Source organism: Piliocolobus tephrosceles, chromosome 12, assembly GCF_002776525.5.
Source record: "Piliocolobus tephrosceles isolate RC106 chromosome 12, ASM277652v3, whole genome shotgun sequence".
Classification (NCBI taxonomy): domain Eukaryota; kingdom Metazoa; phylum Chordata; class Mammalia; order Primates; family Cercopithecidae; genus Piliocolobus; species Piliocolobus tephrosceles.
Window position 1 is genome coordinate 100,189,859 of NC_045445.1, and position 23,356 is coordinate 100,213,214.

The 23,356-nt window shown below is 42.5% G+C and overlaps 1 protein-coding gene across 4 annotated transcripts in view; it reads left to right on the forward strand.

Moving 5' to 3' along the window:
- Positions 1-1,412: 1,412 nt before the first annotated feature.
- Positions 1,413-23,356, forward strand: part of ZNF182 (zinc finger protein 182) — a 31,853-nt gene continuing 9,909 nt past the window's right edge. The window contains exons 1-3 of one of the 4 annotated variants that reach the window (XM_023201983.1): positions 1,413-1,526; positions 1,728-1,922; positions 2,797-2,850. In XM_023201983.1, coding sequence (XP_023057751.1) covers positions 2,836-2,850 — 15 coding nt within the window. In that variant the 5' untranslated portion in view covers positions 1,413-1,526; positions 1,728-1,922; positions 2,797-2,835. Of the gene's footprint in view, positions 1,527-1,727; positions 1,923-2,796; positions 2,851-19,057; positions 19,147-19,451; positions 19,495-23,356 lie in introns of those variants that run through there. The other 3 variants (XM_023201984.1, XM_023201982.1, XM_023201985.1) reach the window with 3 other exon arrangements.

Here is a 23,356-nt window from a genome sequence, read left to right on the forward strand (position 1 = left end):
GCCTCACATAGCTTGTGCATGCACACCGTGGGCCCTGGGATAGTTTCTGAGGGGCTGTATCACTGTCTCCTCTGCCCCCCAACTCCCACCAACCCTAAAGGATTTCCTCCTTTGTGTAGGTGTGTGTGTACAAGGTGGCTGGAGATGACATTTAGGTGCTAGAAGGGGCGACACTGTGATGGGCCCTAAAGGACCAGCCCTTTCTATTTTCTACCTAATGCATTGAGAGACTGGATAACTTGTATACCCAGGAGGTGCTGATGTGTCAGGGAGCAAGAGATGTGAGTTTCTTTTTTACTTTCTTTCTTTGTCTTGTCTGCTGGGAAGCTCCATTCCTTTTTGTTGTTGTTGTTTGTTTTTTGTTTTTGAGATGGAGTCTGTGTTGCCCAGGCTGGAGTGCAGTGGTGTGATCTTGGCTCACTGCAAACTCCTCCTCCCGGGTTCAAGCGATTCTCCTGCCTCAGCCTCCCAAGTAGATGGGATCACAGGCGCACTACCAAGCCTGGCTAATTTTTGGTATTTTTAGTAGAGATGGGGTTTCACCATGTTGGCCAGGCTGGTCTTGAACTCCTGACCTCAGGTGATCCGCCTACCTCGGCCTCCCAAAGTGGTGAGATTACAGGTGCGTGCCACCTCACCCAGCCCAATATATGTGTATTTTTAACGTTACTATATAATGTTAGATTGCTTCAGACTGGTCTTTACAAATCGGATCCTTTTTATGGTTTCCCATATGTCCAGAATGAAATATGAGCTCCCTGGCCAAGGAGGCCCTACAGCGCCTGGCCCCAGCCTACACCTCCTACACTCCCAACACACTGACACTGTCTACTCATCCAGAAAAAGCAACCTGTTAGCCACCACTTAATACACCCCTTCACCCCTGGTGTGTGTGTCCCATATCGCCGTTTATTTTTCAGCTTGTCTGCATACCGACCTACCGTCCTTCAAACGCTACAACGTAAACTCCCAGTCCTGGCCACTGGATGAAGCCAGTGTCTTTTCTCTACCTCCTACTCTTTGTGCACGCAGAGCAATTTAGCCACAGACCTCGCCGTCCCGTTCTTTTACACTTGCAACCCTGTTGCTGCCCTCTAAGTTCAAAGTGCGAAATTGCCGCCCGCTAGAATCCTTTCCTTAGTTGGGCACTTCCCCTCCCCGCCTTGCCGTAAGAAAATTGGTCTCTCCGAAGTCTTAGGAGTACCGGCCTCTGCAGAACTAAGTAAACACCCGCTCTGCGACGCAGCCCCAGAAGCAAAAACACACGGTGAGCGCAGCCCTCTCGCCTGGAGGAGTGACGTCACCGGCAAGACTACCTTCCCTCTGCGCCTGCGCTGAGGCCCCATGTTGACTATTGGCGGACGGGGTCTCAAAGGCGCCACTGAGCGTGCGCAGAACCGACCGCTGCAGCCCTTTAGGCTGCGGTGCCAAAGAGTCGGTCCCGAAGCGGAAGTGCTTGTTGGGGCCGGGCTTTGTAACGGTCTCCTGAGCAGCGATCAGAAAATCTGTTATCGAGAGAGAGTGAGGTTGAGGGGGCAAGTGCTAGGGGTCGTGGGCAGAGTGATGGGGAGTTCTGCGGGATGAGTGAAGTGGGAGTTGGGGGTTGAGTGATGGGGGACCGAGAGGTCAGTGGACGAGGTTCTAGGGGCTCGCTGGTGAACAAAGTTATGGGGGCTAAGCAGGATTGAATGGGGCTTATTAAACTTTGACTTTTACACATTTTCCAGCACAGTGACCTGCCCCTAAGGGTTCATGCCCATCCCTCAGGCCCCTCTTTAGACGCGCCCCGCTCCTCCCTCTGCCCTATCCCCTTGCCCAAGCCCCGAGGTGGGGACCTGGTGTGAATGCTCGGGCCGAAGTGAACCTGCACCCCCGCACCCGAAGGCCTCTTTCCGGCTCCTGGGCAAGGCGGCCCAGGTGAGGTGAGCAGAAGGAAGGAGAGGCACCTGCGAGGTCTCACCTGACCCCGGGCCTCGCCCAGAGTTGGGGACCTGGGAGGAGGGGTAGGTGCGGGGTCTGAGGGAGATGGGGGTAAAATGTAATTGGGACAATAGCTTTAGAGTGTAGTTTTTTTGGCATTTAATAAATAACATTTGAAGTATAGATTAATTCAGAAATAGAGGAAAAGAAAATCAAAAGGAACTAATTCTTCCCCCACACATTTAAATGTCCATTTTTAGACATTTTTGGTGTGTATAGGGATATGCCTTTTAAACATTTAACATATAAATGCGGATTCCCGCAGTTTTAAAACCTACTTTGTTTTCATATAAAAGTTTAATGTAATTCAGCTTAAGATTTTTTTTGTACACCTTTTAAAAACGTTTAGTTGAGATATATATATCACAAAGTGCATAGATACTGTACAGTTCCATATAACGCTTTTAACAGCTTTGTAGCATTTTATCTTTTATATTTTGTTATTATTAATCCCTTATGTGTCATAGAGGATCGTTTAAGTTTGGCATTATTAAAATCAATGCTGAGACATGGGTACGTACAGAGAAATTATGATACATTATGATAAATTATTTCCTTAAGGAAAATACCTAGAAATACACTTTATAGGTCAGTACACAATTTAAGATATGTGTATATAAAACCTTTTGTGTTCAATGTTCGCATGAAGAGTGAATAATACACAGATTGTTAAAATCACATGGTTGCCCAGACTCTTCCAGAGAGCAGTCTGATGGCCAGCTGATGTGAGGGGATTGCTAGGCAGCTAATTCTGGGCACTGAAAGTCTGATGGTTCTCCTCATCTGCTCTACTCTTCTCCGCTTGTTCCATCTCAGCCGTCACACATATCTGCTTTTTCCCGAGAAGAGCAGGAAATGGCCAAACCCCAGGTAAGTGTGTTGTCTGTTTCTTCATTCCTCTATTTTACTGTGGATGTAGCGAAATTTGTGGAAATCCCTGCCATAAAATAGGAAAGTATTTGTAAATAAGGATTAGGATTAGACAAAATAAGAGACAACAGATCAAGGCCAAGTTAGAATGTAGAGGTGTGCAGGACTCAGGGTGTAACAGATATTGATGTTGGGCTGTCAGCTTCTCTTTGAGCCTTCTGGTAGCCAAAGGAAACATAAGCAGTACCTTGGCTCACCTTACTCATCAGGAGAGAGCACACAGCCTTCATGGGAAGTCAAGGTTGCCTGGAATTGTGTTTAAAGGTATTTCTTTGCTGGGTCTTCATGTGGATAGTGCAGTTGCCCTCAACCACAGCCTGGTGACAAATGCTTTCCTGCAGATATGTCCTACAGCTTTCCTCAGTGAGCTGGAGACATCACGTCAAAATGTAACTTGGGAATGAAATCTCTTAGGGAACCTGCTTGTCTTTCCAATGATTTTCCTGAAGCAGTTTTCTTAGTTGGACTTTGAATTATCTTTTGTCCAAGAGACAAAAATTTTTCAGATACCTGCAGCCCACCATATTTTTTCTTTCACTTTAAACATTTTTATTTTTTAAATTAACATACAGTGAAATTGATTTTTCTGTTAGATTGGTGTAACTAATCTATAGGACAGATAATAGTTTCATCACCCCAAAAAACTCCTTCATGCTACTCTGTTAATAGTCATATCTTCCCCAACCTGTAACCTCAGGCAGTGGCAGGTCTGTTCTGTGTCACTATAGTTTTGTCTTTTCAAGAATGTCATATAAGTGGGGTGTCATGTATTATGTAACCTTTTCTTTCTGAGATGATTGATTTACATGCAATTGAAAGAATAATACAGAGAAATCCTGTGTACTCTTTTCCTAGATTCCCCCAATGATAACATCCTGCAAAAACCATAGTACAATATCAAAGTCAGGATGTTGACACTGATATGGTCAAGCCCCATCATCTCAAGGATCCCTCAAGTTGTCCCTTACGGCCACAGCCACTACCCTTCCTCCACCATACCCATTCCTAAACTCTTGGCAGCTACAAATCTGTTTTCCGTTTTGGGAATTTTGTCATTTCAAGAATGTAATAGAAATGGATCGTATGGTATGTGACCTTTTGGGATTTTTTTGTGTTTGTTTGTTTGTTTCCACTCAGCACAATTCCCTGGAGATTCATCAAAGTTGTGTGTGTCAGTAGTTGTTTCTTTGTTATTGCTGAATAGTAGTCCATGGTATAAATGTTCTCCAGTGTATTTATCCATTCCCCTGTTGAAAGACATTTGGGTTATTTCCAGTTTTTGGCAATTATGAGTAGAGCTACTTTAAACAATCATGCACAGGGCTTTGTGTGAACATAGGTTTTCATTTCTGCGGAGTAAATATTGGATTACTGGGTCATATGGTAAGTGTATGTTTAACTTTTTAGGAATTTGCCGAATTATTTTCTAGAGCGGTTGAACCATTTTTCATTTCGCCCAGCAATGTATGAGTTCCAATTGTTTCAGATTTTTGTCAGTACTTGGTATTGTCAGTATTTTTTATGTAGTCGTTTATCTCATAATGATTTTAATTTGCATTTCCTTAATAGTTAAAGATGTTAAGCATCTTTATATATGCTTATTTACTTTTGGTCTATCCTCTTGAATGTCTGTTCAAAAGTTTGTGCCCATTTTTCAACTGGATTTTCTTGCTGTTGATTTTTGAGAGTTCTTTATATATCCTTTATACAGGTCCTTTGTCAGATACACGGTTTGCAAATGCTTTCTCCAAGTGTATTGCTTGTCCTTTTCTTCTCATAACATTGTTGTTTGCAGAGCAAACATTTTTAATTTGGAAAATTTCCAATTTATGAATCATTTATTTATGGATCATGCCCTTGGTGTCATGTCTAAGAACTTTGCCTAACACTAGATCATGAAGATTTTCTCCTATAATTTTATAGTTTTAGATTTTACATTTAGATAGATGATTCCCTTTGCATTAATTTTTTTTTTTTTTTTTTTTTTGAGATGGAGTCTCACTCTGTTGCCCAGGCTAGAGTGCAGCGGCGCCATCTCGACTCACTGCAACCTCCACCTCCTGGGTTCAAGTGATAAGAATCACTTGCCTCAGCCTCCCGAGTAGCTGGGACTACAGGCATGCACCACCACACCCGGCTAATTTTTATATTCTTAGTAGAGTCGGGGTTTCACCATGTTGGCCAGGCTGGTCTCAAACTCCTGACCTCAGGTGATCCACCCGCCTTGGCCTCCCAAAGTGGTGGGATTACAGGTGTGAGCCACTGCGCCTGGCCCTTTTGCATTAATTTTTGTGTAAGGTGTGAGGATTAGGTCAAGGTTCATTTTGCATATGGATTTCCAATTGTTCTAACCCCAATTGTTAATAATTTTTTTTGCTTTTATTATTTTATTATTTAATTTTTAATTTAATTTTATTTTTTTTTTTTTGAGACAGAGTCTCGCTCTGTCACCCAGGCTGGAGTGCAGTGGTGCGATCTCGGCTCGCTGCAAGCTCCGCCTCCTGGGTTCACACCATTCTCCTGCCTCAGCCTCCCGAGTAGCTGGGACTACAGGTGCCCACCACCATGCCCGGCTAACTTTTTGTATTTTTAGTAGAGATGGGGTTTCACCGTGTTAGCCAGGATGGTCTCGATCTCCTGACCTCGTGATCCACCCGCCTCAGCCTCCCAAAGTGCTGGGATTACAGGCGTGAGCCACTGCGCCCGGCCTTAAATTTTTTTTTGAGATGGAGTCTCGCTCTGTCACCCAGGCTGGAGTGCAGTGGTGCGATCTCGGCTCACTGCAACCTCCGGCTCCCAGGTTCAAGCAATTCCCCTGCCTTCCTCCTGAGTAGCTGGGACTACAGGCGTGCACCACCATACCTGGCTAATTTTTGTATTTTTAGTAGAGACGGGGTTTCACCATGTTGGGCAGGCCGGTCTCAAACCACTGACCTCAGGTGATTGCCTGCCTCGGCCTCCCAAAGTGCTGGAATTACAGGCGTGAGCCACTGTGCCCGGCCTTATTATTTTAAATTGACACATAATAATTATACGTATTTATGGGGTATACTGGGATGTTTTGGTAAATGTCTACAATGTGTAATGATCAAATCAAGATAATTAGCATATCCATCTCAAACATTTATTTCTTAGTATTGAGAACATTGAAAAGCCTCTCTTCTAGCTATTTGAAAATATACACTAAATTGTTGTTAATTATGGTCACCCTACAGTGCTGTAGAATGCTAGAACTTATTCCTCCTATCCAGCTCTACTTATGTATCTGTTAACCAACCTTTGGCTACCCACTCCCCAACCCTTCCTTGCCGCTAGTAACTACTGTTCTTCTATGAGAACAACTCTACTTCTATGAAAACTTTTTAAGCTTCTACATATGAGTGAGCACATGCAGTATTTATCTTTCTGTGCCTGGCTTATTTTACTTAGGATAATGTCCCCCAGGTTCATCCATTGTTGCAAACGGCAGAATTTCCTTCTTTTTTCTTTTTTTCTTTTTTTGAGATAGAGTCTTGCTTTGTCACCCAGGCTGCTTGGCTCGCTGCAACTTCCACCTCCCAGGTTCAAGTGATTCTCCTGCCCCAGCCTCCTGAGTAGCTGGGATTACAGGCACCTGCCACCACGCCCAGTTAATTTTTCTATTTTTAGTAGAGATGGGGTTTCACTATGTTGGCCAGACTGGTCTTGAACTCCTGACCTCAGGTGATCTGCCTGCCTTGGCCTCCCTACGTGCTGGGACTACAGGCATGAGCCACTGCTCCCGGCCTGAATTTCCTTCTTTTTAAAGGCTGAATGATATTCCATTGTTTATATATGCCACATTTTTTTATCTGTTCATCCACTGATGGAAACTGAGGTTGATTCCATAACTTGGCTGTTGCAAATAATGCTGCAATAAACATGGGATTGTAGATATCTCCTTGACATACTAATTTCAGGTCCTTTGGATATATACCCAGGAGTGACATTACTGGATCATATGGTGACTTTTTTTTTTTTTTGAGATGGAGTCTTGCTCTGTCGCTTAGGCAGGAGTGTAGTGATGCGATCTCGGCTCACTGCAACCTCTGCCTCCGGGGTTCAAGAGATTCTCCTGCCTCAGCTTCCTGAGTAGTTGGGATTACAGGCGCCCACCACCATGCCCAGCTAATTTTTTTGTATTTTTAGTGGAGACAGGGTTTCGCCATGTTGGGCAGGCTGGTCCTGAACTCCTGATCTCAGGTGATCCACCTGCCTCGGCTTCCCAAAGTGCTGGGATCACAGGTGTGAGCCACCACACCCGGCCTCCTCTAAGCACTTCTTTAGCTGCATCCCACAAATTTTCATATGTTGTATTTTCATTTTTGTTTAGTTTGAAGTATTTTCTAATTTTCTTTGAGACTTCCTCTTTGACCAATATATTATTTAGAAGAATGATGTTTAATTTTCAAGTACCTAGAGATTTTCCTGTTATCTATTACTATAAAAAATTCATTATGGTCTGAGAACATATTATACGTTGTATGATTTCAGGTCTTTTACACTTGTTAAATTTAGTTTTCTGACTCATGGTCTTTCTTGGTGAATGTTCCATGTGCACTTGAAAAGAATGTATATACAAAATTAGCCAGGCGTGGTGGCACGTGCCTGTAGTCGCAGCTACTTGGGAGCCTGAGGCAGGAGAATCCCTTGAACGCGGGAGGCAGAGGTTACAGTGAGCCAAGATCACGCCACTGCACTCCAGCCTGGGTGACAGAGCAAGACTCCGTCTCAAAAAAAAAAAAAAGAAAAGAAAAGAAAAGAAAAGAATGTATATTCTGTTGTTTTACAGGAGTGTTTTGTATATCTCAATTGCATACAGTTGGTTGATGGTGTTTAGTTCTATATTCTTCCTGATTTTCTGTCTACTGGTTCTGTCAGTTACTGAGAAAAAAGTATTGAGTATACAGTTATTATTGCAGATTTGCCTGTTTCTCCTGTCAGTTGTATCAGTTTCCCTTCATATATTTTGAAGCTCTGTTGTTAGATGCATACAGTTTTAGGAGTGTTATGCCTTTTTGGTGAATTAATTAATTTTTTTTTTTTTTGAGATGGAGTCTTGCTCTGTCACCCAGGCTGGAGTACAGTGGTGTGATCTTGACTCACAGCAACTTCCCTCTGCTGGTTTCAAGCGATTCTCCTGCCTCAGCCTCCTAAGTAGCTGGGATTACATGTGCCCGCTACCACGCCCAGTTAATTTTTGTATTTTAGTAGAGACGGGGTTTTGCCATGTTGGCCAGGCTGGTCTTGAACTCCTGACCTCAGGTGATCCACCCGCCTCAGCCTCCCAAAGTGCTGAGATTACAGGTGTGAGCCACTGTGCCTGGCCGGTGAGTTTTTTTATCCTTATGTCATTCATTATCCTGGATGAGTTTTGGCTCTGAAGTCTACTTTGGCTGTTATTAAATATGGTCACTTCAGTTTTCCTTTGGTAGTATTTCAATGGTATACTTTTTTCCATTCTTTCTTTTATCCTACCTGTATTATTATATTTGAAGTATGTTGTGTGCGTGTGTGTGTTTTAGCAGGGTCTCCCTCTCACCCAGGCTGGAATGCAGTGGCATGATCTTGGCTCACTGCAGCCTTGACCTCCCAGGCTTAAGTGATCCTCCCACCTCAACCTCCCAAGTAGCTGGGACCACAGGCACACACCACCACAATTGGCTAATTTTTTGTAGAGGTGAGGTTTTGCCATGTCTCCCAGGCTGGTCTCGAACTCCTGAGCTCAGGTGATCCACCTACCTCGACCTCCTAAAGTGCTGGGATTATAGACGTGAGCCACCGCGCCCCGCCAGGATATTCTTTTAGACAGCACGTAGCTGGGTATATTAGTCTGCTCGGGCTGCCATAACAAAGTACCACAGATTGGGTGGGTTAAACAACAGAAGTCAATTTTCTCACAGTTCCAGAAGCTGGGAAGTCCCAGATTAAGGTACTGACTGATTTGGTTTTAGCCTCAGGCACTCTTTCTGGCTCGCAGCTGGCCACCTTGTTGGTGTGTGCTCATATGGCCTTTCCTCTGCTCACACACACACAGCAAGCTCTGATGTCCATTTCTCTTATATGTATACCAGTTCTGCTGGGTTAGGGCCCCACCCTTATGACCTCATTTAACTTTAATTGCCTTTATAAAGGCCCAGTCTCTAAATACAGTCACATTGCAGGTTGGGGCTTCAATGTATGAATTTGTGGGTGGGAGTACAATTCAGTCCATAACAGTTGGGTAATATTTTTTTAATCCATTTTGAAAATTTCTTCCTTTTAATTGGTACATTCAGTCCGTTGACATTTAATGTAATTATTGATACTCTTGGATTTAGGTATTTACCACTTTATTATTTGTTTTCTGGTTTTTCTCCCTTTTTTGTTCCTCTGTTTCTCATTTTCTGCCTTCTTTTGGGTTATTTGAACATTTTCTTAGATTGCATTTTTATTTGTCTGTTGTGTTTTTTACTTTATCTGTTTACAGAGTTACATATTTTTTTTTTTTGGTGGTTGCCCTGCAAATTACTGTATATATTTAAGTTTACACAACATGCTTAGATTCAATATTTTACCTCTTTAAGTGGAGTGTGTGAACCTTACCATCTTATAAGCCCCTTTTCCCTCTCCCCTTTATGTTTTTGTTGTCTTATGTATTAATATTACTTTCATATATACTGAAAATTCTACCATAAAATGGTATTTCTCTTCCAACTGTCAAATGTATTTTAAAGAACTCAAGGATAATCTATTCTATTTACCCAGATTTTTACCACTTTGATGTTCTTCCTTCATTGTTCACAACCTAAGTTTCCTTCTGATATCAATTGCCTGTTATGAAGAACTGCCTTTGGCAGTTGTTTCAGAGCAAGTCTGCTGGCAACATAGTCTTGGTTTTCCTTCCTTGAGAATGTCTTCATTTCACCTTCATTTCTGAAGGAGATTTTTACTGCCTGTAGATTTTTCAGTGGACTGTTGTTTTCTTTTGGAACTTTCACAATGCTGTTCCACTTCTTCTGCATGCCCTGGTTTCTCATGAGAAATCCACAGTCATTTAAATAGTTGTTCTCCTGTAAATAATATGTTGTTTTTCACTTGTCCTTAGCTTTCAGCAGTTTGGTGATGATGTGTCTGAGTGTGAATTTCTTTGGGGTTATCCTGTTTTGAACTTGCTGAGCCTCTTGAACATACAGATTTTTGTCTTTTGCCAAATTTGGGAAAGTGTTCAGGAATTATTTCTTCCAGATATTTTTCTGTACTATCCTCTTTCTCCTCTCCTTTTGGAACTCTGATGGCGTGAATTTTGGACCTTTTGGTATTGTCCCACAGGTCTCAGAATCTGTTTTTTCTGCAGTGTTTTTTCTATTTTTGGGATTAGGTAATCTTTATTGGTTTACCTTGAAGCTTACTTGCTCTTTTCTCTGTTATCTCTACTGTGTTGAGTCCATCAATTGAGAGTTTATTTCAGTTATTATCTTTTTCAGTTTCAAAATTTTCATTTGGTTCTTTTTTTAATTTTATTTTTGAGACAGAGTCTCGCTCTGTTGCCCAGGCTGGAGTGCAGTGGTGCGATCTCGGCTCACTGCAACCTCTGTCTCCTGGGTCCAAGCGATTCTTCTGCCTCAGCCTCCCAAGTAGCTGGGACTACAGGCGCCTGCCACCGTGCCTGGCTAATTTTTGTATTTTTAGTAGAGATGGAGTTTCACCATATTGCCCAGGCTGGTCTTAAACTCCTGACCTCATGACCCTCCCACCTCAGCCTCCCAAAGTGCTGGGATTGCAGGCGTGAACCACCGCACCTGACTGGTTCTTCTTTATATCTTCTGTTTCTTTGGTGAAACTTTCTATTTTTTTTGTTGGTTCCTGGAGTGTTTGCCTTTACTTCTTGGGGTGTTTTTATAATAGCTATTTTAAATACTTTCTCAAGTAATTCCAACATCTGTGTAATCTCAGTGATGGTGTCTGTTGATTGTTTTCTGTCATGGAAGTTGAGATTTGATTGGTTCTTTGTGTACCATGTAATTTTGGATCGTGTCCTGGACATTTTGAAGATGCTGTTATAAGTTGGGGTTATGTTTAAATCCTGAGGAGAAAGTTGATGTTTTTGTTTGTGATAGGCAGTCAGCCTGGTTGAGTTCAGGCTGCAAGTTCTAATCAGCCTTCTGTGGTTTGTGGTTTCAATGTCAGTTCAGTTTTCAAACCTATGCAGTGCCACTCAGACCTGTCCTGTCTGTGTGTGACCCTGTGGCCATTCTGGGACATAGGCAGGCAGTGGTTTGTCCCTTAGTTCAGTTCTCAAAGTGTTCGCTTTTCTGTTTAGGATTAGATCCATCCATGCACAGCTTGAGGGTGAGCCCAGGAGTGGATAAATGATTGTATGGGATGAACTCCTCCTCTCCATGATTTCCTGTGTACTTTTTGGTTCCCTGTGGCCCTCCTTGTCCGTCCTCCTGACAGAAAACTGAGACTCCACTTACTGCGCTCTGCTACACACTTCCCCCAACTGTGCCTGGTTCTTTTTACCACTCTTCAAGCCAGATCCAGAGGGCTGCTTCTTGAGTTCTCTCTCTCTCTGCGTCTCAGTGCTCCCTTCTTGGTTTGATAATGCCTTGATCCTGGGCCAGGAGATACCAGAGAATAAGTGGCAAACTCACAGTCCATTTAGTGGTACTTTAAATTCTGATGTTTTCCCATAATCTACTTGCTCCTTTTTTTTTTTTTTTAACTTTTCAGAGTCATGAAACTGCTAGTTCATGTGTTCTGTCCAAGTTTTTGTTCTGTTTTGTTTTGTTTTGAGACGGAGTCTTGCTCTGTCACCCAGGCTGGAGTACAGTGGCACAGTCTCAGCTCACTGCAACCTCAGCCTCCCAGGTTCAAGTGATTCTCCTACCTCAGCCTCCCAATTAGCTGGGATTACAGGCGCCTACCACCACACCTGGCTAATTTTTGTATTTTCAGTAGAGACAGGGTTTCACCATGTTGGGCAGGCTGGTCTCCAACTCCTGACCTCAGGTGATCTGCCCACCTCGGCCATCCAAAGTGCTGGGAATACAGGCGTGAGCCACCACGCCTGGCCTTTTTCCAAGTTCTATACTTGTATTTGTTGGGAAAGACAGGGTAGAATGTGCTTCCTCCATCTTGCTTGTGCAATACTGCACTGCCCACGGGACCAAGATCTCAGGTGTGTACTTGTGTGCTCCAGTTGCCTCGCACCAGCCAGAAGGCACTGCACTAAACCTGTCTGCCATCTCAGCTGTGTTTTACCACCATCACTGTGGGCCTTTGACAAACCATAGTTGCTATACTGCTGAACTGCCAGGCAGATTCTGCAAGCAATGGGAAGGTTGGCTGTGCACTCACATATCTTTTTATTGTTGTTTCATTGTGAGATTTTTTTTCCCCTCGCCGGGTCGTATTTTTATTTATTTGTTTTGCTGAGGAGATGGAGTCTTGCTCTGTTGCCAGGCTGGAGTGCAGTGGCATGCTCTTGGCTCACTGCAACCTCCACCTTCCGGGTTCAGGCAGTTCTCCTTCCTCAGCCTCCCGAGTAGCTGGGACTACAGGCGCACGCCACCACACCCAGCTAATTTTTTTGTGCTTTTAGTAGAGAAGGGGTTTCACCATGTTGGCCAGGATGGTCTCAATCTCTTGACCTTATGATCCGCCCGCCTCAGCCTCCCAAAGTGCTGGGATTACAGGCGTGAGCCACTGTGCCCAGCCTCCTCGGCTGGTCTTATAAAAGAAATGGAACTCTCTCATTGCAGATGGAACGGTTGCACAAAAACTACTCAGGAATCTAAAAAAGATGTGAATATAAAAAGGCACAATTAGCCAGGCACGGTGGCTCACACCTGTAATCCCAGCACTTTGGGAGGCCGAGGCAGGTGGATCACCTGAGGTCAGGAGTTCAAGACCAGCCTGGCCAACATGGCGAAACCCTGTCTCTACTAAGAATACAAAAATTAGCTAGGTGTGATGGCGGGTGCCTGTAATCCCAGCTACTCAGAAGGCTGAGGCAGGAGAATCGTTTGAACCCAGGAGGCGGAGTTTGCAATGCGCAGAGATAGCACCACTGCATTCCAGCCTGGGCAACAGAGCAAGACTCCATCTTACACACATAAAAAAGTATGATTGGTTAAATCACCCTCTGGAGAGGAGGGGACTCATCTTCACAGTTTGCTAAAAGTCCCTAGGGAAGTTTGTCTCTCATTCTTTCTCTTTCCACCCCTTCCTCTGATTCCCTTTCTCCTCCCTATGTATTTATATAGAATTGGTCATTTTTCTGCTCTGTTGTTCCTGGTTCTTTCTTGATGCTTTGAGATTCATTCTTTTATCACGTCCCTTGTGTTAGAAGAACTTCCTTTAGGCATTTTCTTAAGAGTAGGTCTCCAGAGACAAATTCTTTTAGTTTTCCTTCACCTGAGAATGTCTTAATTTCCCCTTCATTCCTGAAGGATAACTTTGACAGATATAGAATTGGTGGTAGACAGTCCCTTTTTGTTAGCACTTGAAAAATATTATGCCACTTTTTTCTAGCCTCCATGGTTTCTGATGAGAAATCTGCTGTCATTCAAATGTTTTTTGTTGTTGTTGTTATTTTTTGTTTTGATTTTTTACCTATAAGTAATGCATTGTTTTTCTCTGGTTGCTTTCAAAATTTTTTCTGTTTCTGTAGTTTTCAGAAGCTTAATTTTGTCATGTCTTGGCATGAATTATGGATTTGGTCAGCTTCTTGAATCTGCAGGTTTATGTCTTTTGCCAAATTTGGGAAGTTTTCAGGTATTATTTCTTCAAATACTCTTGTAACCGCCTTCTGTTTCTCCTCATCTCCTTCTGGAATGGCAATGATATGAATTTTGATCTTCTGTTATAGTCCCATGTGTCCGTGAGATTCTTTTCATTTTTTTTTTCACTTGTTTTTCAGATTGAGTAAATTCTATTGATCTTTTCTCAGGTTCACTGATTCTGTCCTTTGTCATCACCACTAAACTATTGATCTCATTCAGTGAGTTTTTATTTGCTTGTTGTATTTTTTGATTCTATAATCTCCATTTTGTTCTCTGTTTCATAACTTCTGTTTCTTTGCTGAGATTTTGTGTCAGAAGAACTTGTAATCATGGGAGCATTTTTGTGTTGGCTGCTATAAATCTTTGTAAATTGTTACTGGGCTGAATTGTGTCCTCCTCAAATTCCTACGTAAGTACCAGAATTAGTGCAGAACGTCCAAGTTAAGGGCTTATTCCCGCAAGACTACCTCCACTTCAGATGCCAGCCATGAGTGGGGTGCCCAGGCTACCTGCGTTTCTGCCTGGTTGACTACAAATTCAGAGATTCTCATGTACCCTTCAGGTTCAGTTATTTGTTAGAACAACTCACAGAACTCAGGAAAGCACTTATGGTTATTAGTTTATTATGATGGATACAACTCAGGAACAATCAAATGGAAGAGTTCTATAGAGCAAGGGATGGAAGAGTACAGAGTTTCCTTCCATGCCCTCTCTGGGTGTGCCGCCCTCCCAACACAGTATGTTCGCTAAACCAGAAGCTCCCTAACCCTGCCATTGAGGGGTTTCTATGGCATTTCCATAACATGGGCATGATTGATTAAATCATTGGGCACTGGTGATTAACTCAGTCTGTAGCCCCTGTCCCCTCCCTAGAGGTCTGGAGGTTGGCCTGAAAGTTCTAACTTTCTAATAATATGCTTGGCTTTAAATTTTAACCCCATCCTGGTGGGCCTTCAGGGAATGTGGTTGTGGGTGTTTACACATGTGCCTTTCAGAGAATTCTTCTTTATTCTGGTGAGCGGCTTAGTGCCTGTGTCTGACCCATGACCAGGTGTTCCTCTCCCAGGAAACCTGTTTATTCTGGCAGACGCCCTTGTGGCTCTTGTCTGACCTGGGTACAGCTTGTTCCTACCAAGATAGCCACTCTCTAGGAGAGCCCTGACTAGGAGAGAAGTTAGGTTTGGGTGTGTGGGGCAAGGGAGATGCAGAGGAGGCAACTCAACAGAACACGGGAAGTCACAGAGGCAGCACATTCCTTACAGGTCCAGATGGAAGAGGGCAGCACACCTCGCAGGGACAATGGGATGCAGAGAGCTGTCCACGACATACATGCTCAGCCAGTGAGTGGGGACAGAGAGAAGCATGGGGGGATGGAGCTGTGGGGTGAAGTCTTTTCATGGAGAGTTTTAACTGATGGGTTTAGAGCAAGCAGGCGCAAGTTCCATGGAGTCACGCTGTGACTGGGAGGTGGTCACTGTGGCATATTTGTGCAGTCCACGCAGGGTGTGGGGATCAGAGGGGCAAGTCAAGTAGGTTGTGTCTAGCTGTCCCCTAGGGAGATGGTCACCAGTAGATGGTTGTATAAGGCTGATATCTGAGTCAACCACATTGAGGAACAGGGAGGAGGTGGAGAACTGGAGACTGTGTCAAGGGTGACTGAGTCCTGCTTCTTGTACAAGAAAGTCCAACTTATATTCAAAGTGGATGCTAAAGCAACATAAAATTCCAGGAATTCACTACACAGGGGACAAACAGTGCTTCCTTGGTTGGGTGCCTGTTGTGTCCAGATTTTCCCCTGCTGCATCTGCATGGTGTCTGTTCTGTGGGTGAGAGAGCCAATTCTTTGGCCAGCAGGGATGAAGAGCATTTCCTGGCTGGGTGCTTGTTGTGTGGGGATCCCCCTGCCATCCTACCTGACTGCCAGGTGCCTTGAAGTGGAGAGAGAGTGTCTAGATAGGGGAAGGAAGTCTCAGGCTCAGTGGAGAAAAAGAGCACTTCCGATGGCTGCTTATTGTCAGCAAGGCTCCAGATTAATCTCCTTTGCTGGTGTCACAGGCTTGTCTGGTGTTGTTGGAAGGACTCCTGCTGATTTGGGAGAAGACAGAGACTACCTAGGCTGCGTTCTGTTGCTAGGTTGGGGGTTTAGAGACACAGGCCTGGGTTGCCTTCCGTTGTTGGGGTGAGGGAATCATAAGATGTCCTGCCACTGTTTAAGTCCTTGGGTCTCTAACCTGTGTGCTTTCCTCTTTCCTCCTTTCAGAATCCTCTTATGGTTGTCTCTTGCATTACTTTCAGAGTTTATAGTTGTACTTCATGGGGAAGAGCAGGGAAAGAGGAGTCTCTGTCATCATGTCAGGACTAGAAGTCTACCATTTCTATCTAATATCCATTTCTTTGAAACAAGGAAGGCTTGTAAGTATACAGTTTGCCACCTTGTGGTTTTCACTCAGTGTGGTAATTTAACAAATACTCATCAAATGAGTAACCAAAGTGTGGTCACCTTTTCCTTCTTAACAGTTGCACAAGATTATTGTATTAGTCATTTCAGGCTGCAATTACGAAATACCAGAGATTGGGTGGTTTAAACAATAGAAATCTGTGTTCTCACAGCTGTGGAGGCTGGAAGTCCAGGATCAAGGCACCAGTAGGGTTGGCTTCTGGTGAGGCTGCTCTTCCTGACTTGCTGAGGGCTGTCTTCTCGCTGTGGCCTCACATGGCCTTTCTTCTTTGGGTGCAGGGAGAGAGAGAGGGAGCTCTGGTGTCTTTTTCTCTTCTTATAAGGACACCAGTCCTCTTGGATGAGAAACCTACTCTTATGGCCTTATTTAACCTTAATTACCTCCTTAAAGGCTCTCCCTCTACATATAGTCACATTGGGGGTTAGGATTTCAACATACAGATTTTGGGAGGACATAATTCAACCCATAACAATTATAATTCAAGCATAAACCGTCATTTTTCTTTTGTTCCCTTATTGATAGAATTTTGGGTTGCTTCCATTTTTGTTTTAACAAAGAGAGTTAGGAAGGGAATGAATGTGTATGTCTGTATTCTTGTGGAGACATTTCTGTAGGACAGATTCCAATAACTGGAATTTCTGAAATAAAGAAATCGTTTTAATTTTTAGGAGGACTTGCCAAATTATCTTCTAAAAAGGCCTAACAGGATCTTCCTGTCATCAAGAGTGCAACAGAATGCTTGTTTCTGAATATTTTCCCCACAAGCATGTATTATCAGTGTTTTTATACCTTGCCAATCATATAATTGATGGATGATTGCTCACTTTCATTTATTTATTAATGAGGTTGACCAGATTTCCACATGTGCTAGCCATTTCCTGTAGAGAAGTTGCGAGAATAGTTCAATGAATGATTGTATAGCTTTTATCTAGATTCACCAGTTTTTTACCTTTTCCCACATGTATTTTTACTTTATTTCTGTATACATATGCATATGTGTGTGTCTGTATACACACATATGTATGCATTTATTTTGGGGGTGACAGTTTGATAGTTAATGTCAGACGCAATAGCATAATGACAGCTTACTCCTGCTAGCCACTTCAGATAGTTTTTATGTTAGTCATCACTGTGCAGACCCTAGTGGGGCTGTATGTTGAGCCCTGTACAACCTAGTACCTATCCATTAATTTTTTAGTGAGAAACCCATCAGTCTCTTATTTTGAGACCCCGTTATTGAGTAACCAGACCCAGATTTTTGGAGGAAGATTATTTAGGGAAGGGTACCTGATTTGTATTTTTATTGATATTGTAAATATCAACAAAAATATATTTGTAGACGTTGGTGATTAATTTTTATTATTTTGTCAGTAGCTGTTTTTTTTAATGCCTGAGAATTTGTCAGCTATGATTCGGATTTTGCTGTGGACTAATTGACCTGACCTCCTGATGAACGCTACTCTGGCTCAATAATCAGCAGGAGTGGCATGAACAAACCTAGAAATTTGAATTAATGATCATCATTCTTCAATGAAGGTGCCTGACCTAGGAATACAGATATTTGTAAGAGTGGGGCTGGCCAGAGGGGCCTGAGTCCTGGACTGTAAGTCTCTTTAGAGACTATAATGTCTTGGCTGTATATTCCAAGTCTGATGTGGGGGCAGATTTCTCCTACAAAGCCTGACAGCTGAAGTCTTTGTAATTGTCATTGGTCAGGCCTTTTTCACACATAGAGTTTTAGCCAGGAGCTGGACTCCTCAATTTCCTAAGAGCAAGGACATTCTCCTATATCATTAAATTACACTGAACACACTCAGAAAGTTAACATTGATATAACACTATTATGCAGTATATATTCTTTATATTTCAATCTGGAAGACTTCCTCAGCATTTCTTTGTTTTTTATGTCTGTGACATTTTTAAAGCACATAGGCCATCCATATTGTAGAATGTCCCTCACTTTGGATTTGTCTGATGTTTCCTCATGGTTTGATTGAGTTCGTGCATTTCTGGCAGGAAAACAGTGTAAGTGATGTGTCCTTGTTGTATCACATCAGAGGCAAATGATGTCAATTTGTCTTCTTTTTTTTTTTTGAGACAGAGTCTTACTCTGTTGCCTAGGCTTCAGTGCAGTGGCGCCATCTTAGCTCACTGCCACCTCCGCCTCCCGGGTTCAAGAGATTCTTGCGCCTTAGCCTCTCAAGTAACTGGGATTACAAGTGTGCGCCACTGCGCCTGGCTAATTTTTGTAATTTTAGTACAGGTGGGGTTTCACTATGTTGGCCAGGCTGGTCTTGAACTCCTGGCCTCAAGTGATCTGCCCATCTCGGTCTCCCAAAGTGCTGGGATTACAGGTGTGAGGCCACCACACCCAGCCCAATTTGTCTCGTTTTTGGTGATATTAACTTTGATCACTTGTTTCTATCACTAGCCACGTTTCTCTGCTGTAACATTACTATTTTTCCTTTGTAATTAATAACTAATTTGTGGATGATACTTTGAGGCTACATAATTGTCCCATTTTTCATCAAACTTTTCACCTATTAGTATTAATATCCATTGGTGAATCTTGCCTGAATCAGTTATTGTGATGGGTACCAAATGACAATTTTCTAACTCTTATTATTTCTTCTGTATTTATTGTCATTTTACTATGAGGCAAACCTTCTTTATCTCCTTTATTTACAATCAGGAATAGAAAATTTTTATTTTTATGGGTTTTTATTTTATTCAGTGAATATTACTGTCATTATTTCCATGCTCAGTTGTCCCTGAGTTGGCCTTTGAGAGTCCTTTAAGCTGGCGTTTGTGTCCTTTTGACACATCCCTATAATTTTCTGAACATTTTCTTTAGAAAAAAAAAATTATAAAGAAAAGAGATTTATTTGGCTCACAGTCCTGCAAGCTGTACAAGAAGCATGATACCAGCATCTGCATCTGGTGAGGCCTCAGGAAGCTTCTACTCATGGCAGAAGGCAAAGAGGGAACAGGTATGTCACATGGCAAGAGTGGGAGTACGAGTTGGGGAGGGAGGCACCAGATTCTTTAACAACCGGATCTCGTCTGAACAAATAGAGTGAAAAGTCACTCATCACCAAAGGAATGGCATCAAGACATTCATGAGGGATCCATCCCCATTACCCAAGCACCTCCCACCGTGCCCTCCCTTTAACACTGGGGATCACATTTTTTTTTTTTTTTTTTTTTTTTTTAGACAGTCTCTCACTCTGTTGCCCAGGCTGGAGTGCAGTGGCGTGATCTCAGCTCTCACTGCAACCTCCACTTCCTGAGTTCAAGCAGTTCTCATGCCTCAGCCTCCTGAGTAGCTGGGATTACAGGTATGCACCACCACTGCCAGCTAATTTTTGTATTTTTAGTAGAGATGGGGTTTCACTATGTTGGCTAGGCTGGTCTCAAACTCCTGACCTCAAATCATCCACCCACCTTGGCCTCCCAAAGTGCTGAGATTACAGGCATGAGTCACCACATCCAACCGGGATCACATTTTAACATAAGATTTGGAGGGAGAGATAGCCAAACTATATCAGTCCTAAAAGTGGAATTTTAAGGCTTTGGTAGGTTTGGTCCATTTCTGAGCTCTGAGCATTTTCTTATTTTCTGGCACAAGATGTTCCAGCCTTCATCTTTAACTTTACTTGCCCTAGCCCTGGAATCAGCCATTTCTCCAAGGAGCTCTGGTTCCTGTTAATGGATAATTATATTTAGAAACCAAAATCTGGGTGCTAGCTGTGCTCATTACTGCTGGGGCATCGTTACTTCTAGGCCCTTTCAGTGAACAGAGATGTGTGTATGGACATATATATCTACATCTATATGTCTACATCTGTATGTGCACACACATACACCACACACACATACATACATACATACTTTGAGTTCATATAGCATCCTGGGAATCTTAGTCATCCCTCATTGCATATTTGCATCTCCCTTCTTTAACAGTGAGAGCACTGATTCCTAGCATCAATAATTCACTCATTTGTTCAGTCTACAGTATACATAGAGTCAGAATTGCTGCACCCACATCACTGTGGAAAACCAACCTGCTGAATATAATACACAATTTATTTGTATGCTTTTTATCTTTAGACTAAGGATAATGTCAGGATCTCAACCTCTGCTTTCTTATTGTTTCCATTTATTTGTCTGGTTGCCCATTGCCTATCCCTTTACTTTTAGCCTTCTTGAATCACTTTGTTTTAGTTGTATTTCGTGTATACAACATACAGCTGGATCTTGCTTGTGAGTCAATCTGGAGATCTTTTTTTAATAAGCCTTCTTAAGGCCTAATCACATTGATTGATTTGGCTGGTATGTTTGGTCTAAACTGACATATTGTTTTATTTTATAATCATTATGTATATTATGTTGCATATACATAATATACATATACATTATATTCTGTATTAGTCAAGGTTCTCTAGAGGGACAGAACTAATAGGATAGATGAATATATGAGGGAGGTTTTATTAAGGAGTATTGACTCACACAATCACAAGATGAAGTCCCACAGTAGGTTTTCTACAAGCTGAGGAGCAAGGAGCCAGTCTGAGTCCCAAAACCTCAAAAATAGGGAAGCCGACAGTGCAGTCTTCAGTCTGTGGCCAAAGGCCCTGGCAAACTCTGGTTTAAGTCTAAGAGTCCAAAAGCTGAAGAACTTGGAGTCTGATGTTTGAGGGCAGGAAGCATCTAGCATGGGAGAAAGATGAAGGGCGGAAGACTCAGCAAGCCAGCTCCTCCCACCTTCTTCTGCCTGCTTTATTCTAGCTGCCCTGATAGCTGAATAGATGGTGCCCACCCAGACCAAGGGTGGGTCTGCCTTTCCCATTCCATTGACTCAAATGTTAATCTCCTCTGGCAACACCCTCACAGACACACCCAGGAACAATACTTTGCATCCTTCAATCCGATCGAGTTGACATTCAATATTAACCATTATAAGTCTGCCCCTTGCCAACTTAAAACTGTACACATCTCCTGAAATCACACATAAATCTTCAAGTAAAGACAATAATAAGGTCATAATTACTCCTAACACGATACAGCTATCCCTGTCACAACTGGAAGCACACTAATTCTTAGCCTAAATGCTGTTACATAAAGTTAACAACAATTAAGTGCTGATAGGAAGTCAATAAATCTTATGTCACATGATAAAGAAAAAAGGAAATAAAATGAAGATTTTTCTTAATACAGGTGTAAACATGCACAGACATATTTTTAACAAAAGGAGGAAATCCTCATGACAATTACAGTCCTCCTTTCTGCAGCCGCTCATGTGGTCATAGCTGATATTGATAACTGCCTTCTTCTATCCATTCTGTATTCCCCTTGCCTTCAGCAAACCCCTCAGTGGGTTGTGGTGTTTTACCCAGTAGAGTGACCCAAACCTTCTTTCCTGAAGAGTCCGGGCCATTGTAGTCCTGCCTGGAATGGGTTGGTGTAGTTTCCCATTGACCTTAATCACAGGGCATGGTAATACTAAGAGATGCCCTAAGGGATCTCCTGTATTCCACACATACTCTTCTTTACCTCCATTGTGGAGTATTAGACTGATTTCATCTTGATAGTGTGGGTCAGTCACCCCAGCCAACACCCTTTGTAGCCTGTTGACTTAAAGGTAGGAGGAGCCCAAAGTGGCCAGGTGGCAATCTTAACTTCCAGTTTAACTTAACTTCCACAACGATGGAATCATCGTTGTGTCTCCTGGTGGCAGCATTCCTCCCTCTGGAACTAAGATCTCTAGGCCGGTAGAACATAATGTTGCAGGAACAGGAAGCAAAACTCTTGCTAGTGGGTCACTAGGGGTGATGGTGAATGGTGCCACTTCCACTTCCACACCTTGATTCAACTTAAGGGTTCTCAGTATACACTCAGGTTTAATAATTTGGTAGAATGACTCATAGAACTCAGGAAAGTAAATACTTATGATTACAGTTTTATTATAGCAAAAGGATACAAGTAGAACAAAGGGAGAGAGGCATAGGGTGAGGTCTCAGAGGGTCCCAGCCATGAAGCTTCTGTTGTTCACCTTCATGTCACCCTCCCAGCACATTGAGATGTGACAGTATGCACGGTATTGCTGACCAGGGAAGTAGTATTGTTGACAAGGAAAATATAGATGTATTTTCAGTCTTTGTAGTTTTTATTTACCATAAATGTAATATATAAATGTAATCATGCAGTATGCAGCCTTTTGAGTCTGGCTGCTTTCACTTAGCATAATACATTTGAGGCTCATCCATGTTGTTGCATAAATCATTAGTTCTCTCATTTTTATTGCCAAGTGGTATTATATTGTATGGAGGATTCCAGGTTGTTTATCCATTCACTGGTTGGAAAGCCTTTGATATGTTTCTAGGTTTTGATCATTAAAAATGTAGCTGCTATATAAATGTTCATGTACAGGCTTTTGGGTTTACCTAAGTTTGCATTTCACTGAGGTAAATAAACATAGGAGTGGGATTACAGGGTTGTATGGTAGTATATGCTTAACTTCATAAACAACTGGAAAATCATTTTCCAAAGTAGCTGTGTGCCATTTTGCATTCCTGCCTATGACAGGAGAGGTGCAGTTGCTCTACATCCTCACCAACACAGTATTGTCAGTTTTTTCCCCATTCTAATAGATGTGTAGTAGTATCTCATTGTGGTTTTAATTTACAGTTCCCTCATGCCTAATGATGTTGAGCATCTTTTTATGTGCTTATTTGCCATCTGTTTATCTTCCATGGTGAAGTATCTCTTTTGCCCACTTGTTTTAATTCTGAAAGTTTTTTATATATATATTCTCAATACAAGTAATTTGCCAGATACTTGATTTGCAGATATTTTCTTCCATTCTGTGTTCTTTTAATCTCTTAACAAGTGTCTTTTGAATTTTGGTGTCACATCTAAGAAATACTTGTCCAATCCAAGGTTAAAAAGAGTTTCTTCTTTTTCGAGTGCACAGTGAACCCGCTTCACAGCATGCAGTTCATTCATTTTCATTACTACACAGCATTCCATTGAATGATTGTGCCACAATTTGCCCATTCTACTGTTGATGGACATTTGGATTTTATCTGTGATCTAGTATTAGAAATAGTGCTGCTATGAATATCCCTATATTTGTTTTCTAGAGCACATGTGCCTGATTTTCTCTAAGATGTGTACCTAGGAGTAGAATTGCTGGGTCAT